The following is a 16,673-nucleotide window of genomic DNA, read 5'->3' as shown; positions in this document are numbered from 1 at the left end:
ATGCATAACATGATGCCTGGGTAAACAAATCTCTGGGCCTGCACGTGATACATCCCCCTCCATTCCCTGCATCTCCAGGTGTCCATCTCAAAGCCTGTAAAATGTCACCATTGCATTTGCCCCCAGCTCCACTCCTGGCAACACAATTCCAGATACCCGCCAATCTTTGTAAAACAAAAACTTTCCCCGCAAATCTCCTTTAAACTTTGCCCCACACCTTCAAGCTGTGCCCTCTAGTCTTCGATATTTCCATCCTGGGGTAAAAGGTTCTTACCCTATCTATGCCTCTCATAATTTTGTATACTTCTGTCAAGTCTCCCTTAGCCTCCAACGCTCCAGCAAAAACCATCCAGTCTTTCCAACCTCTTCATATAGGTCATCTCTAATCCAGGCAGCATTCTGGTAAATATCTTCATTTTAAATACTTTAATAAAATGACTACAAACAAAAATAATTTAAAAATAGCAACGTACACTTTATGCAATCTAAAAATTATTTTTGTTTGCAGTAATTTCTAAGGTGTTTTAAATGAAGAGATTTACCTGAATGCTGCCCGGATTAAATATTACCCTTTTTATTGTGTAGGGTGGAACTGCAGAGGCTGCTTTAAACTGAAGATAGACACAAAAAGCTGGAGTAACTCAGCAGGACAGGCAGCATCTCATTGGCGATGTTTTGGGTTGAGACCCTTCTTCAGACTTTTCTGAAGAAGGGTCTCGACCCGAAACATCGGCAATCCCTTCTCTCCAGAGATGTTGCCACCCCCTGAGTTTCTCCAGCTTTTTTGGCTCTATCTTACCTTTTTTAATTGCAGCTTTCAGTTGTTTAGAGATTTAGTTTAGAGCTGGTGAAATCGCCTTTCAATATAACGTTGTGATGTGCACAAATGCCGGTGAAAGCTGGATTTCATGGGGAGTGTAGGGTTTACTGGGTGGAATGTGCCTGCAGGTCAGGAGCTGAAGCAATTAGATATGCTTACGGCAAAGCTCTGAACTTGCTGCCATTTACGGGGCCAATTGTAGGCAATTCTCAGTGAAACTTATAATTAACAGATTGGATAAAGATATTGAAGCTATTCAACGGGTGCTCAGCATTCAACAGACATGTCCCAGCATGGCCGATCTGCCTGTACATTCAACACTCTCCCCCACACATTGGACGGCAGGCTACACACCTCCGGGGCAGGACAAGCAGCAAATGGGGAGGTGGTGAGAACAGGCAGCACACTGTGGGGTGAAGGGGCATGAGAATCGCAGGGTCATACAGCGTGGAAATAGGCCCTTCGGCCCAACTTGCCCACGCCAACCAACATGCCCCATCTACACTAGTCCCACCTGCCTGCCATTGGCCCACATCCCCTCTCCCATCAGGCATGAGGTACAGAAGTGTCCCAGATTCAGGGACAGTTCTTCCCAGCTGATATCAGGCAACTGACCCATCCTATCAACAACTAGAGAGTGGTCTTGGGCAACTATAAAGCTCACTGGACCCTAAGAATAACTTTAATCTGACTTTATCTTGCACTAAACGTTATTCCCTTTATCATGGATCTGTACACAGTGGATGGCTTTGGAGTGTGGAAACCGGAGCACCGGAGAAAACCCACGTGGTCACGGGGAGAAGGTACAAACCCCATACACACAGCACCTGTAGTCAGGATCGAACCTGGGTCTCTAACACTGGAGGCAACAACTCTACCACTGCGCCACCGTGTCACCCTGGCGTGACATTGACTGCCTTTGGTGACAAGGAGAAGCTCCCTCATGGTTGAGGGCATTCATTGGGTCGGTACAGCGGTGGGCAAAGCTTGCAGCTCCAGTGAGCCACGTTCAAATGTAGAACACAATGTCTAGGTGGTGAGTGTATGGGACATGCTGCCAAGAGAGGTAGTTGAGGCAGGTACTACAACAGCATCTAAATACATTTAGACAGGTACGTGGATAGGAATGGTTTGGGGAGATGGGCCAAACGTGGGCAGGTGGTACGAGTGTGGATGGGGCAATGGGCAGCATGGGCATGTTGGGCCAAAGGGCATGATTTCATGCTGTATGACTCTTATTAGTCCAATGCCCACAATGTCTGTGTCGAACATCATGCTAAATTAAATTAATTCCTTCTGTCTGCATATGATTTATATCTTTCCATTCCCCGTATAATCATGTAACTATCTAAAAGCCTCTAAAAGACCATAAAAGCCTCAAAAACTCCATTATTCTACCTGTTTCCGCCACTACCCCCGGCAGCACCACTCTCTGCATGAAAAACCGTGCCCCGCCGTTCTCCTCTCAACTTTCCCCCTCTGACCTTAAAGCTGTGCTCTCTAGTATTTGACATTCCAGCCTGGTTACCCATGCAAGCAGCTATTTACTTACTCAAATCTACATTTCTTTTTTATTCCAAGTGTTCAGAATTTCGAGGAAATTCACACTGGAAGCATTCAACAGTCGGTGTAAAGAAAGTTGCAGGAAACTTGGTTGTGGAGATGACTTGAGACCCTTTGAGGCTCGTCTGTGTTTGGGGCGTTAATCAGTGAAATAGTTTAAAAGCCTTAAAAGCTCTCAGAGCAGAATCACTTGTGCTTCTGAACACGGTATCCGATTCAGAGGGAAAGCAATCAATCAGCCGGCTTGCACATGTCAAGAGGCTGGGGCTCGTCCAGAGAGAGCAGTCAATGTGTGGTACAGTGGTGCCAGTGTCTCTGGACCGCATCAGGCCCGCACACAAAGGCACCTTTAATGCACGTTCTTACGCAAACCAACTCTCTGCGCTGTGCGTGCAAATAAACACACTCGCACCAGCCCAGCGGAGCTGCAGAAAGAGCCGGTTCATTTGTGTTGGCCTCACCTGGTCACAGGTTCCATAGGGTGATGCTCGGACACTCTGAAAGGATGGCTTTTGTTTTGGAGATAGTGTGGAAACAGGCCCTTCGGCCCACAAAGTCCGTGCTGACCAGCAATCACCAGTACATTCGCTCTATCCTATACACTAAGGACAATTTACAATTTATCATAACCATACTTTATTAGCCAAGTATGTTTTACACCATGAGGAATTTCATTTGCCATACAGTCATACCAATAAAAAGCAACAGAACACACAAAATATATTTTAACATGAACATCCACCACAGTGACTCCTCCACATTCCTCACTGTGATGGAAGACAAAAAAAAGTTAAATCTCTCCCTTTTTTGTTCTTCTTGTCAAAAGCCAATTAACCTGCAAACCTGTGTGTCTTTGTGATATCCTGACTATGGGTGCTGTCTGTACGGAGTTTGTACCTTCTCCCTGTGACCACGTGGGTTTTCTCCGGATGCTCCGGTTTCCTCCCACACTCCAAAGACGTGCAGGTTTGTAGGTTAATTGGCTTCTGTAAATTGTCCTGAGTGCGTAGGATAGCGCTAGTGTACGGGCGATCGCTGGTCGGCGCGGACTCAGTGGGTCGAAGGGCCTGTTTACTTTTATATTTCTAAAATTAAAATTTTTAAAAAGTAACGAAAGGCCTTGGGTTTATTTTAAGGAAAGAGCCCAGGAAGAAGGAGATATATGGTCAGAAGCGCTATTCTGTGGCTGACACCCTATCTGCCCATGTAGTAGAAGTGGTCAGAAGTTCTCACAGTATACTGTTGACTATTTATTCCACAACAAACATCACACAAGACATTAACTGGCAATTGATTAGCCTGTTATTTGAGAGATGTTTAGACACACAAATGCTTGGCTTGTCCAGAGCTGCTAGGCTTTAGCTGTGTGTGGACATGCGGTAGATACTGTGGCCTCCAGCAGCCACCACATGAATGCCAGCTCCCACTTTCAATGCACAAGCTTTTTCCAACCCTTTGGATTCTCCGCATCCGAGCAGCTTGTGGTCGCACACTTCAAACAAGTCAATCTAGGGGAAAGTACATACTTACGCAAACACCAGGGCAACAGATGGTAAAACTTGTATCAATTTGACAGCCACGTTACCTTCCTGTTATAGGGCCGAACAAGAAGGCCTTAGATACGTGGAATGGAATGAACAGTGCAAGAGGCCTGGACTCTGCCAAAAAACATTCCTATATTTTCCAAATTCCTCCATGATCTCAGTGCTCCTGAGGACTAAAACCTCCGGTGGGCGAATCTGGGAGACTCTGCACTCCCCAAGCCCTGGGGACATATACAAACTGAAACCATCTTGCCCCAGAATTGACAGCACTCCACATTGTAGCCTCACCACTTCCCTTTCCACAAAATAAAGCATTCCTTCACCCATTCCTCTCGTTTTTCACACCGTATCCTTCCAGATCTCTTGCTTCCCTCCCCCGACTCTCAGTCTGAAGACAACACAAACAAAGTTATTGGCAAAAAAAGGCAAAGATATTTGCAGGAAAGGCTATTTTTGATCTGTGGCTGGATGTCATTCAGAGGTCCTCCCTCATAGTTCCCGCTGTACAATGCTCTCTACGGCAATAAAGGTTGATGACAAGACCTGTTGAAAGGGATTGCTACCCATGCGTCACCAGCCACTTGTCAGCGGACACATACACTGTCTGGAGAAGAGTCTTGACCCGAAACATCACCCATTCCTTCTATCCAGAGATGCTGCCTGTCCCGCTGAGTTACTCCAGCTTTGACCCTCCATTTGGCCACCACCCATGATCTAGCCTTATTCCTTCACAAATATTTGCTTGATAATAGATCAAAGAAGCTTGGAAAGTTTTGCTACCTTAAAAGTGCTTATATAAATGCAACTGGTTGCTGCTGCTGTAAATGTAAGTGTTTTCATTGTAGGCTCAAGGTGCTGTAGATGTTGGAATCTTGCAAAGTGCCGGGGTAACTCAGTGGGTCAGGCAGCATCTCTGGAGAAGGTGAATAGGTGACGTTTGTAGTCGGGACCCTTCTTCCGACTAGTCTGACATCTGTGGATGCTGCTTGACCTGCTGAGTTATTCCAGCACTTTGTGTCCTTCACAAGCAGCTTTCTGGCTGAGAGCAGCCACAGCTTACACAAGTACATCTTTTCACTGGGTGAAAAGATGATGATTGAGCTCTGAGGAACAATGAAAGGCAAGATAATCAGCTAGGTTTGGCCAGAAGCCTTTCTGAGATGTGAGTGTATTCACCCTGCCTCCAAACTAGCCTGCCAACTAGGCAGTTATGCAAGTGACTATTTATAGAGACAAGGCAGTAACACAGAAATAAAGAATCCTTTTAGGCCCAGCGAGTGTCAGAGAAGTTAACCAACACTACAAAACCCCAACACGCCTGTTTGCCAGGCAAAGTGTGTTTCCAAGTTATGAAACATTTCCTTCATAAAATTATAGGTCAAGGGAGGAGAGGAGATTTATCCAAACTGCGAAGCTGTCCGATCACCACATTTTACCTACAAATCTGTACGTCTTTGGAGTAGGGGAGGAAACCGAAGCTCCCGGTGAGAGCCCACACATCCACGTACAAACGCCGTACAGACAGCACCTGTAGTCAGGATCGAACCGGGGTATCTGGTGCTGTAAGGCAGTAACTCTACCACTGCACCATTGTGACAGCCTAACGGTTTAAGATGAGAGGGGAAAGATTTAATAGGAACCTGAGGAGCAACATTTTTGCTCAAAGGGTGGTGGGTATATAGAATGAGCAGCCAGGGACCGTAACAGCATTTAAGAGACAGTTGGACAAGTACACAGATGGGAAAGATTTAGAGGAAAATGGACCAAACACAGGCAAATTGGACTAGTTTAGATGGGGCATCTTGGTCGGCTTGGACTAGCTGGACTGAAGGGCCTGTTCCCATGCTATACGACTGTGACACACAAGCTAAAAACATACACCCCTAAATGAAAGGGATTCAAAGCATCTCATAAAGCCACAAGGGATAGGAGCAGAATTAGGCCATTCGGCCCAACCAGTCTACGCCGCCATTCAATCATGGCTGATCTATCTCTCCCTCTTAACCACATTCTCCTGCCTTCTCCCCATAACCCCTGACACCCGCACTAATCAAGAATCTAACTATCTCTGCTGTAGAAATATCCATTGACTTGGCCTCCACAGCCTTCTGTGGCAAATATTCCTACAGATTCACCACCCTCTGACAAAAGAAATTCCTCCTCATCACCTTCCTAAAGAAACGTCTTTTAATTCCAAGACTATGACCTCTGGTCCTAGACTCTCCCACTAGTGGAAGCATCTTCTCCACATCCACTCTATCCAAGCCTTTCACTATTCGGTAAGTTTCAATGAGGTCCCCCCTCATTCTTCAAAATCCAGCGAGTACAGGCCCAGTGCAGACAAAAACTCATACTGCAGAGTAAAATACCCAGCCTTGAATATAAGATTTGCTGGCAAGGCCACATTTACCAGCCATCTACAAATTCTGGTAGGACCAGTGCAGGGAGACAGTGAGTCAGACACTCCAGACAAGGCTGCTGGTATGTCTGCCAAAGCAAGCAATGATGGCAGACATCCTCATAGAAGGAAGAGACAGGAAATCATATGGTCACACTCGGTCTATCACAACCATGTTTTACAGAGACACGAGGAACTGTAGATGTTTCTAGTTTTAGTTTTTAGAGATACAGTGCGGAAACAGGCCCTTCGGCCCACCGAGTCCGCGCCGACCAGCGATCCCCGCACACTAACACTATCCTACACACACTCGGGACAATTTACAATTATACCAAGCCAATTAACCTAGCCACGTCTTTGGAGTGTGGGAGGAAACCGAAGATCTCAGTAAAATCACTGGTCAGTGCAAACTTGATGGGCCTAAGGGCCTGTTTCCGCTTTGTATCTCTGAACTAAACCTTCCATATCGCACGTTTCCCTCTCCCCTGGCTCTCGGTCTGAAGAAGGGTCTCGACCCAAAATATCACCCATTCCTTCTCTCCAGAGATGCTGCCTGTCCAGCCGAGTTACTCCAGCATTTTGTGTCTATCTTTGATGTAAACCAGCATCTGCAGTTCCTTCCTACTCATCGCCCTAGTACTGGCATGGAGTGAGTTAATGCATTCAGGATTAATCCAGTTACCGAATTCTATTGCTGAGATCAAATGCCACTGCTCCATCTCTTTGAGGAAAGTTCTACCTAAATGGGGCCCCAATCAGTGTCACGGAATTCTTTGAACAAGACTGGACACACACACCACCATTAATATAACTCAACGCTAAATAAACAGGATCAAGATTAATGGCAACAGAGTGACTGAAATCTGTGCTTGTGAGGAAACATGTCCAGGCAGGAGCTAAGTTATTTAAACTGTAACACTTTTCAGCTTTCAAATGTTTAAAATATATGAATTGATGATCTGAGCAGCTACTAGTCGCTGCCTTGCACACGAGACACATGCCCGATAGAAAATCCACTTATGTGTAAACAGTGTAGGAAAGAACTGCAGATGCTGGTTTAAATCGAAGGTAGACAAACTGCTGGAGTAGCATCTTTGGGGAGAAGGAATGGGTGATGTTGCGGGTCGAGACCCTTCTTCAGACAGAGTCAGGGGAGTGGGAAACAAAAGATATGGGAGGTTTAATATGTAAACAGTGCTGGTCACAGTTTCCATACACACAACAAGACATTTGGCAGTGATTAGATTCAGACAGAAAGTGCACTCTCAACAAAAATTGACTTGTTGGTCACAGCTCAGTAAACGACACTCTGAAGTTCACCTCCCACTCTCAGTGACTTGGGCATGGTTCCCAGCCCGACACGCCAGTCCGTTTCAGATAGAGTGCTGCTTTGCCTAACCCATCTTTCTAATGGGTCGTTATGTTGAGGCCCTCCTTCCCTCTGATGTGGACGTAAAAAGCTACCACAACCGAGGTACAAAAGTAATGGACAATATTCTCCAAATCAGCATTGCTAAAACCAATCACCTAGTCATTGCCAAAATACAGTGGGGATAAAAAGACACAAAGTGCTGGAGTAACTCATTGAAACAAGGAACTGCAGGTACCAATTAGCCTAGTTAAGATATAAAGTGCTGTAGTAAATTAGTGGGTCAGGCAGGACCTCTGGAGAACATGGATAGGTAACGTTTCAGGTTGAGAAGGGTCCTGATCAGAAACGTCAACTATCCATGTTCTCTAGGGATGCACCCTCCCACACTCCTAAGACCAATAGGTTTGTAGATTAATTGGCTTCGGTAAAAATTGTAAATTGTCCCTAGTGTGTGTCGGATACTGCTAGTGAACGGGAATCGCTGGTTGATGTGGGCTCGGTTGGCTGAAGAGCCTATTTCCTCGCTGTAAACTAATTTAACTAAATTAAACCAAATCTAAACTAATTACCTTGACATTGGTATTATGGAAAATGCTGGAGTGGTGAATCTTTGACATTCTCATTCTCTGACGACACTTCAGCAGATATTAATATACTTTATTACATTAAAACAAAATCAAAGGGTTTGAGATTAGTACAGGAAAGTGGTGACATTGAAGTTTGAAAATTAGCCATAACCTTACTGAATAGGTTTGGATATAGTGGATGGGGAGAGGGTGTTTCCACTAGTGGGAGAGTCGAGGACCAGAGGTCACAGCCTCAGAATTAAAGGGTGTTCCTTTAGGAAAGAAATTAGAAGGTATTTCTTTAGTCAGAGGGTGGTGAATCTGTGGAATTATTTGCCACAGAAGGCTGTGGTGGCCAAGTCAGTGGGTATTTTTAAGGCAGAGATAGATAGATTCTTGATTAGTACGGGTGTCAGGGGTTATGGGGAGAAGGCAGGAGAATGGAGTTAGGAGGGAGAGATAGATCAGCTATGATTGAATGGCGGAGTAGACTTGATGGGCCGAATGGCCTAATTCCACTGCTATCACATGACAGTGAATGGTTATGGACTGCGAGGGTTCAGATTTCATGCTTACTTTTTTTCACAATATTATACGTAGCGAGGCAGAGGGATTCAGAATGGGAATTCCAGAGATGTGAACCAGCAGCTGAAAGGACTGCAGCCAACTATGGGAGGATTACATTTTGGGATTCACTAGAGGCTGGAATTGGAAGGCGGCAGATATCAATAGATTGCGTAAGGTTGGAAGAGACTAAATAGTTAGCAGGGTAAAGAGAGGGAACAAAGAAGATAGCTTGACATTAGTATTATGGAAAATGCTGCATCCATGATTACAGAATTCTAACAGTCATTTTCACTATAATATCAGGAACGAAAGGGAATTCCTTTGCAGCAATAACAGGTTGAATAGACAAGGGGCGGCCTAGTAGCGCAGCTGGTAGAGCTGCTGCCTCACAGCACCCGAGAGCCAGGTTCAATCCTGACCTCGGGTGCTGTCTGTTCATGACCGTGTGGGTTTCCTCTGGGTACGCTGGCCTCCCACCACATCCCAATTTACGTGCGGGTTTGTAGCTTAATTGCAAATAATCATTTCATTGCTCTGTTTCGGCATATATATGACAATAAAACACTCTTCATGCTCTTGATCTTTGTAAATTGCGACAAATGTGTATGGATTGGATGAGAAAGTGGGATAACAGAACTATTGTGAACGGGTGGTCGATGGTTAGTGTGAACTTGTTCCGAACGGCCTGTTTCCATGCTGTTTCTTTACACTCTAATCAAAACTTTAGACTGTAGAGATACAGCGTGGAAACAGGCCCTGCAGCCCACCGAGTCCACGCCGCCCCGGACACAAGCACTATCCTACACAAAGGACAATTTTACTGAAGTCACTGGATGAGTGATAATTAAAAATGCATTTGGTATGCTGTCCCAGAAGAGTTTATTAAAGGTCTGGGGTGTCCTTATACAGACATCCTTCAATGTCCATGATAGACACAAAATGCTGGAACAGGCAGCATCTCTGGAGAGAATGAATGGGTGACGTTTTGGATTGACCCAAAATATCACCCATTCCTTCTCTCCAGAGATACTGCCTGTTCCGCTGAGTTACTCCAGCATTTTGTGTCCATCTTCGGTGTAAAGCAGCATTTGCAGTTCCTTCATACACATCTTTCAATGTTTTTTCACTCACCATCCAACTTTTCTATTTCCATTCTTACGCATAATTTCATACCAAAATAGTTTATATTTCCACACTCACAACCGTGAACTAATCTCTGACAAGCTCAAAGATTTGGGTTTGCCCGCAAATATCTGGCATTCCCATTCTGAATCCCTCTGCTTTGCTCTACATAACTAACACACAAGAAAAAGCAGAGCAAGAAATATGAATTCTCACAATCCTGTCCCTTTCAATAAAGTCCTGGGTGATCTTGTACATGAATCAATTTTAACACAAGTATTTTAAAATGACTTAATTGGGAACTGATATGAACAGCATAGCCGGTGGATATTTTTATGTAGTTTAGTACTAGTTAAAACAAGAATCTGAATTTTGGATTAATTCCAGGTTTAAGGAGAGTGGGAAAAGTGTCAGAACAGTGAAATTAAGATGTAACAAAGGCCGGAATCAGGGTGACATGTTTAGTTTAATTTAGATACAGCGCGGAAACAGGCCCTTCGGCCCAATTGGGTCCGCGCCGACCAGCGATCCCCACACACTAACACTATCCTACACACACTAGGGACAATGTGTACATTTACCAAGCCAATTTACCTACATACCTGTATGTCTTTGGAGAAAAGGAACAGGTGATGTTTCAGGTGAGAGGAGGAAAAGCAGAGCGGGCAGTAAATATGTTTGTGGGAATCACAGGCACGGATGTCGAAAGGACGTGCAAGGTGCGGCCTCCCTGTGACTGCGTGGGTTTTCTCCGGGTGCTCCGGTTTCCTCCCACACTCCAAAGATGTGCAGATTTGTAGGTTAATTGTCTTCTGTAAATTTATCCCTGGTGTGTAGGATAGTGCACCGGGATTGCTGGTCGGTGCAAACTCGGTGGGCTGAAGGGCCTGTTTCGCGCAGTATCTCCAAGCTAAACTCCAAGAGGAATTTGGAAGTCGAGTTGCGGGAGGGGTAGGAGAGGAACATTACAAGCTTTGCCTTGCAAAGGAAGAGAGAGATGCAGTAAAGCTGAAGATCTGGCTCTGAGGGAGGGTCTCGACCCGAAACGTCACCTATTCCTTTTCTTCAGAGATGCTGCCCTGCAGTGCTCTCCTGTTGACTGAGTTACTCCAGCTTTTTGTGTCTATCTTCAGTGTAAACCAGCATCTGCAGTTCCTTCCCACACAAAGCAGAAGAACTCTTGTTCTCAATCTTATTGGCAACTAAACGTATTAGTCCTGTGTAAAAGCACGGAAGTGCAAATGCTGATTAAAAAAGTGCTGGAGTGACTGAACAGGCCAGTCAGCAGCCCAGCATCAGAGGAGACTATTTATTTTATTTCTCACCCACATAAATACTGTGACGGCAATATTTATAAACGTTTCTCAAAAGTTTGGATGCGTGAATTGTGTAAGGGCAAACCTCCGTTCTCTAAACGAGAGGGTTTCCTGTAAACGTCGTGGAATTGGAGGATAATGTACGACAAGCAGTGACAGAGGGCACAAGTGTAATGTATTTGCGTGCAAGTGCATTAAAAATCTCCAGCTAAAAAAAAACTGACACTATAGCAACTTCCTTTCAAGTGCAGAAGAAGTTTACACAAGAATTATATTTTTGAAGTCACCACAAATTCCTTGCAGTGCTCTCCTGTTGACTTTGAAAGATGAGAAGTGTGAAGCCAGGAAAGTGCAGGATAAAATTACGAGTTGCTCTATCCACATGCAAGATTACGGCACAGAAATAGATATCAGGCAAGGCCAACTCAATAGCCTGAATATTTGCTGGCATGGGTGAGTAAGCTGGTGTCGATGGCATGGGATTGAAAGGGTGGTATTTTGCGGATGAAACTTTATAAGTAAAATCAGCAAATGCCGGGGAGAAACTCAGCAGGTCAGGCAGCATCTATGGAAAGAGAAACAATTAATGTTTGAACCCCGAGACCCTTTCTCAAATCATTAATCAGTCAGGGCTTTGAGTACAAGAGTCAGGAAGTCATGCTGCAGCTTTAGAGAACTTTGGGTCAGGCTGCATTTGGAGTATTGTGTGCAGATCTGATGACCCCATTACAGGAAGGGTGTGGAGGTGTTGGAGAGGGTGCAGAAGAGATTTGCAAGGATGCTGCCTGGATTAGAGGGCATTAGCTAGAAGGAGAGGTTGGACAAACTGGGGTTGTTTTCTCTGGAGCGCCGGAGGCTGAGGAGAGACCTAACAGATGTATATAAAATTATGAGAAGCATAGATAGGGTAGACAGTCAGAACCTTTTTTCCCCAGGGTGGAAATTTTAATATTAGAAGGGAAGTTTCAAGGAGATGTGCTGGGCAAGTTTTTTTTTAAACTGAGAGAGGCAAGTGCTTGGAACATGCTGCCAGGGGTGGAGGTAGAGGAGGAACAATAGTAGCATTTAAGAGGCTTTTAGAAAGGCATGTGGATATGCAGGGAATGTAGGGGCAAGTATCATATGATGGAAGATGAGTTTAGCTTAACTGGGCATCATCTTTAGCACAGACATTGCCATTGATATTGTGGGCCCAAGGGCCTGTTCCAGCAATATACTGTTCTATGTGGTAATTATTGCTCCAGTTAGGCTTGTCACCTGGTTGACTGTCATGTCCTTCATCTGTCATGTTCTCCAGAGATGCTGCCTGCCCTCTGGGTAAAGGCAGCACTTTTTTGTAAACCAACATCTGCAGTTCCTTGTTTCCACACAAAGTGATCTCATCGGCCTGCACATGATTCATATCCCTCCATTCCCTGCCAATCCACTGCTAGAAACATTGACACTCACCAAATGATGACTTTCATCTTCATACGTTCCACTGGAAGAAATTGCAACACACTTGCGGCTGCCACACAAGCTAACTAATTGACAAGCTAATTAATTGACTAACTTCAGTGGTAATTAGACACGCGAGTTACTATGAAAACACTGGTGAATAAGTAAAGAACCAGACAGCACAAATAAAGTTATTGGCAAAAAAAAGGCAAAGATATTTGTGGGAAAGGCTATTTTTGATCTGTGGCTGGATGTCGTTCAGAGGTCCTCCCTCATAGTTCCCACTATACAATGCTCTCTATGGCAATGAAGTTTGATGACAAGACCTGTTGAAAGGGATTGCTACCCATGTGTCACCAGCCACTTGTCAGCAGACACATACACTGTCTGGAGAAGGATCTCGACCTGAAACATCACCCATTCCTTCTAACCAGAGATGCTGTCCCGCTGAGTTACTCCACCATCTGCAGTTTCTTCTTACACATACACTGATGACATTCACCACTGCCGTCAGTATGCACCATGGCCATTAGAGAAAGAGAGCTCAGAGTCCGAGAGTCATACAGCACGGAAACAGGCCCTTCAGCCCAACTCGTCCATGCCGACCAACATGCCCCATCCAACATGTCACATTTGCCCACGTTTGACTCGTATCCTTCTAAACCTTTCCTAAACATGTACCTATCTTTTGAAGTGCAAAGCTTTACGGTGACAGTGGCAAAGGATATATGTGGGGAACGTATTTTTACACAGGTGATGAGTGCATGGAACGCGCTGCCAGAGGGTGTGTGGTTGAAGCAGATGTTGTTAGTGGCTGTACTGTTAAAATACTTCAACCTTAAGCAAAATAGGTTCCATACAGTAGTGATTGCCTTTTCCCCTGAGTTCTTTAGTGCAGGTACTATCTCATGGCTTGGTACCATACCACCAAAGAGGGACATTGTGGGCCTTCAAAGGGCCTTTCTTGGACAAGTGAACAGTTCTATGACATTCACCTTAAACCTGGCAGCATGTTCCACTCAGTTACTGATGCCTTTTCTGGCTGCATTCTTTAGAAATATGCACTATCTCAAAGCACTGGAGATGATACCTGAAAGGGAACTCTGTAAAAGCCTCAAAAGCATTTAGGGCCGCTGGACCATGTGTAGACAGTCACCAAATGTTCAGTCACTCAGCAGTCAGCAACATCTCAGGAGGCAGCGGATCAAGATTCGGGTCGGGTCGCTTCTTGCGTCTGGAAGCATGCTCCCCGAACCAAAACTGTTACTATCCAAAAGATGACCATGTGATGCTGATCGGGAACTCTGCAGTTACTCAAGCCCTCTGTGAAGCGTCACCTATCCATGTTCTCCACAGATGCTGCCTGACCCGCTGAGTTATTCCAGCACTCTGTGAAACGAACCAAAACGTCCTATCCATGTTCTCCACAGATGCCGCCTGACCAGCTGAGTTACTCCAGCACTCTGTGAAGCGTCACCTATCCATGTTCTCCACAGATGCTGCCTGACCCGCTGAGTTACTCCAGCACTCTGTGTCCTTTTGTGTAAACCAACAGCTGCAGTTCCTTGTTTCTATTGTTGAATTACATCATTATTTTGTGTAATTACGCCAAATGTTGTGTCAAGCACTCTGATAAGACAGCTGAACAGGATCAATCCGAAGACCAAAAAAAACTCCCGATTCCGTTTTTAGGCAACAGTGTTCACTTTAGGCATCAAATTTCATGCTTATAGAAGACCTCCATTTTCCCACCGGAGATGATTGGGGTGAATAGCCATGGGAACTGCCCCACTCCTCCTCCACTGCCCACTCACTCCATCGCTGCAGCCCCTGTGTTCTGCAGACAGAGAGCCAGCACACACCCAGCCTTCCAGGAAAAGCCTGGTCCATTTCGTTTACTACATTCTCTGGTGTCCCGCCTTTCAAATACACGTCGACTCAGAATTCAAGCAGTCCAGCCCCAATTAAACTTTGTGTGTAGACAGTGCATTCTTAAATGGACAACCACAGTGAAGAATGCTGAGGTGGATGTTTATGTTAAATTCTGTTGTGTATTGTGTGTTCTTTTTTCAACTGTATCGATGCATGGCAAATTCATTTCACCGTACCTTAGATGGTGCATATGACGAATACATTTGACTTTGACTTTAAAGGCAATTTCCAATGCGGTTTACCCTTTCTGATGTAATTTACAAAGGCGTGCTTAAAATACAGAATTTGTTTATAAAGATCACACTTTAATGACTGAATACAATACCATATGTAGAAATATTGCAAAAAATCACACTGGCACCTTTTCAATCCTCACCCTGATGTATCTCAGCCCCTGCCTCCTTCCCTTCCACTTCCCTTCCTCCCCTCTCCCTTCTCTCCTATTCCCCTCCCTCTTCTCTCCTATTCCCCTCCCTCATTCCTTCCCCCCTTCCTTCTCCCCTTCCCCCCTTCCTTCTCCCCCTCCCTCATTCTTCCCTCTCCCCTCACTCTATCTCCTCCTTCCCTCACTCGCCCTCACCCCTCCCTCCCTCCCCTCTGCTCACCACAGGCCGACCCTGTCCTTGGGGTAGTTGAGCGCCTCTACGCGGCCGAGGAAGGCGGGCAGGCCGTGGGCGCTGTTCCGGGCGAGGATGGCGAGCAGGACACGGGGCGGCAGCAGCGGCGACTCCTCGGCCCAGCGCTCCTCGGGGAAGTAGCCGCTGCCCGGGGCGGGGGCGAGCGCCAGCACCAGGCCCAGCGCGGCGGCGAAGAGCAGCGTCGGCGGCCGGCGCGACATGGCTGGTGGGCGGGCGGGCAACGGGCCGGCGGACAGCCCGGAGCTCGGAGGCTGCAGAGCGGCAACGGCAACGGCAACGGCCCGCCCCACCGCGCATGCCCCGCCCGCCCCCGCCACCACAGGCCCCGCCCATCCCCACCGCGCATCCCCGCCCGCCCACCGCGCATGCCCCGCCCGCCCACCGCGCATGCCCCGCCCCGCCCACCGCGCATGCCCCGCCCCGCCCGCCACCACAGGCCCCGCCCCCACCACCGCGCATGCCCCGCCCGCCCTCACCACAGGCCCCGCCCCAACGCGCATGCCCCGCCCGCCACCACAGGCCCCGCCCATCCCGCACAGCCCCGCGCCCCGCCCGCCCCGCCCACCGCGCGTGCCCCGCCCGCCCACCGCGCATGCCCCCGCCCCCACTCACCACGCATGCCCCCGCCACAGGCCCCGCCACCGCGCATGCCCCGCCCCGCCCGCCCGCCCGCGCCACCACAGCCCCCCCGCCCAGTCCGCTCCCACAGGCTCCCGCCCACCCACCCGCGCAGACCCCCCCCCACCACCACAGGCCCCGCCCACGCATGGCCCCGCCCCACCGCGCATGCCCCGCCCACTCACCACAGCCCCGCCCCCGCCCCACTCACCACAGGCCCCGCCCACCCACCGCGCATGCCCCGCCCGCCACCACAGGCCCCTCCCCCACCGGCCCCGCCCACCGCGCATGCCCCCGCCCCCCACCACAGGCCCCGCCCACACCATCGGGCCCCGCCCACCGCGCATGCCCCGCCCGCCCGCCACCACAGGCCCATCCCCACTCACCACTCCCCCGCCCATCCTAGGCCCCACCCACAGTCCGCTCCCGCCCACCGCCCCCATGCCCCGCCCACACACACGCACGCCCCACCCCATAGCATAGACTCCCATCCCAGCCCCGCCCACCACAGCCCCCCCCATCCCCAAACCACTCCCATCCACAGGCCCCGCCCACCACGCACGCCCCGCCCATAGCATAGACCCCGCCCGCCCATCCCACAGGCCCCGCCCACCCACCTCCCCCCACAACCCATCCCATCCCCCCGCCCACCCACATGCCCCGCCCCCAACAGGACCCCGCCCCCATAACAGGCCCCGCCCAAATTATGGCAGAACCACATCTTAATTTTCCATCATATTCATCTATTGAAATAGATAATTTTACAATCAATGGCCTCCA

At 47.9% G+C, this 16,673-nt stretch overlaps 1 protein-coding gene across 1 annotated transcript in view; it reads right to left on the bottom strand.

The window, feature by feature from the left end:
• Nucleotides 1–15,524, bottom strand: part of LOC129714365 (procollagen galactosyltransferase 1-like) — a 34,875-nt gene extending 19,351 nt beyond the window's left edge. The window contains exon 1 of the mRNA XM_055663915.1: nucleotides 15,243–15,524. Within this exon, the coding sequence (XP_055519890.1) occupies nucleotides 15,243–15,475 (233 nt within the window). The 5' untranslated portion in view covers nucleotides 15,476–15,524. The remainder of the gene's footprint in view (nucleotides 1–15,242) is intronic.
• Nucleotides 15,525–16,673: the final 1,149 nt, after the last annotated feature.

This window comes from Leucoraja erinacea, chromosome 39, assembly GCF_028641065.1.
Source record: "Leucoraja erinacea ecotype New England chromosome 39, Leri_hhj_1, whole genome shotgun sequence".
In the NCBI taxonomy this organism is placed as follows: domain Eukaryota; kingdom Metazoa; phylum Chordata; class Chondrichthyes; order Rajiformes; family Rajidae; genus Leucoraja; species Leucoraja erinaceus.
This window is presented reverse-complemented; position numbering and strand designations above follow the sequence as displayed.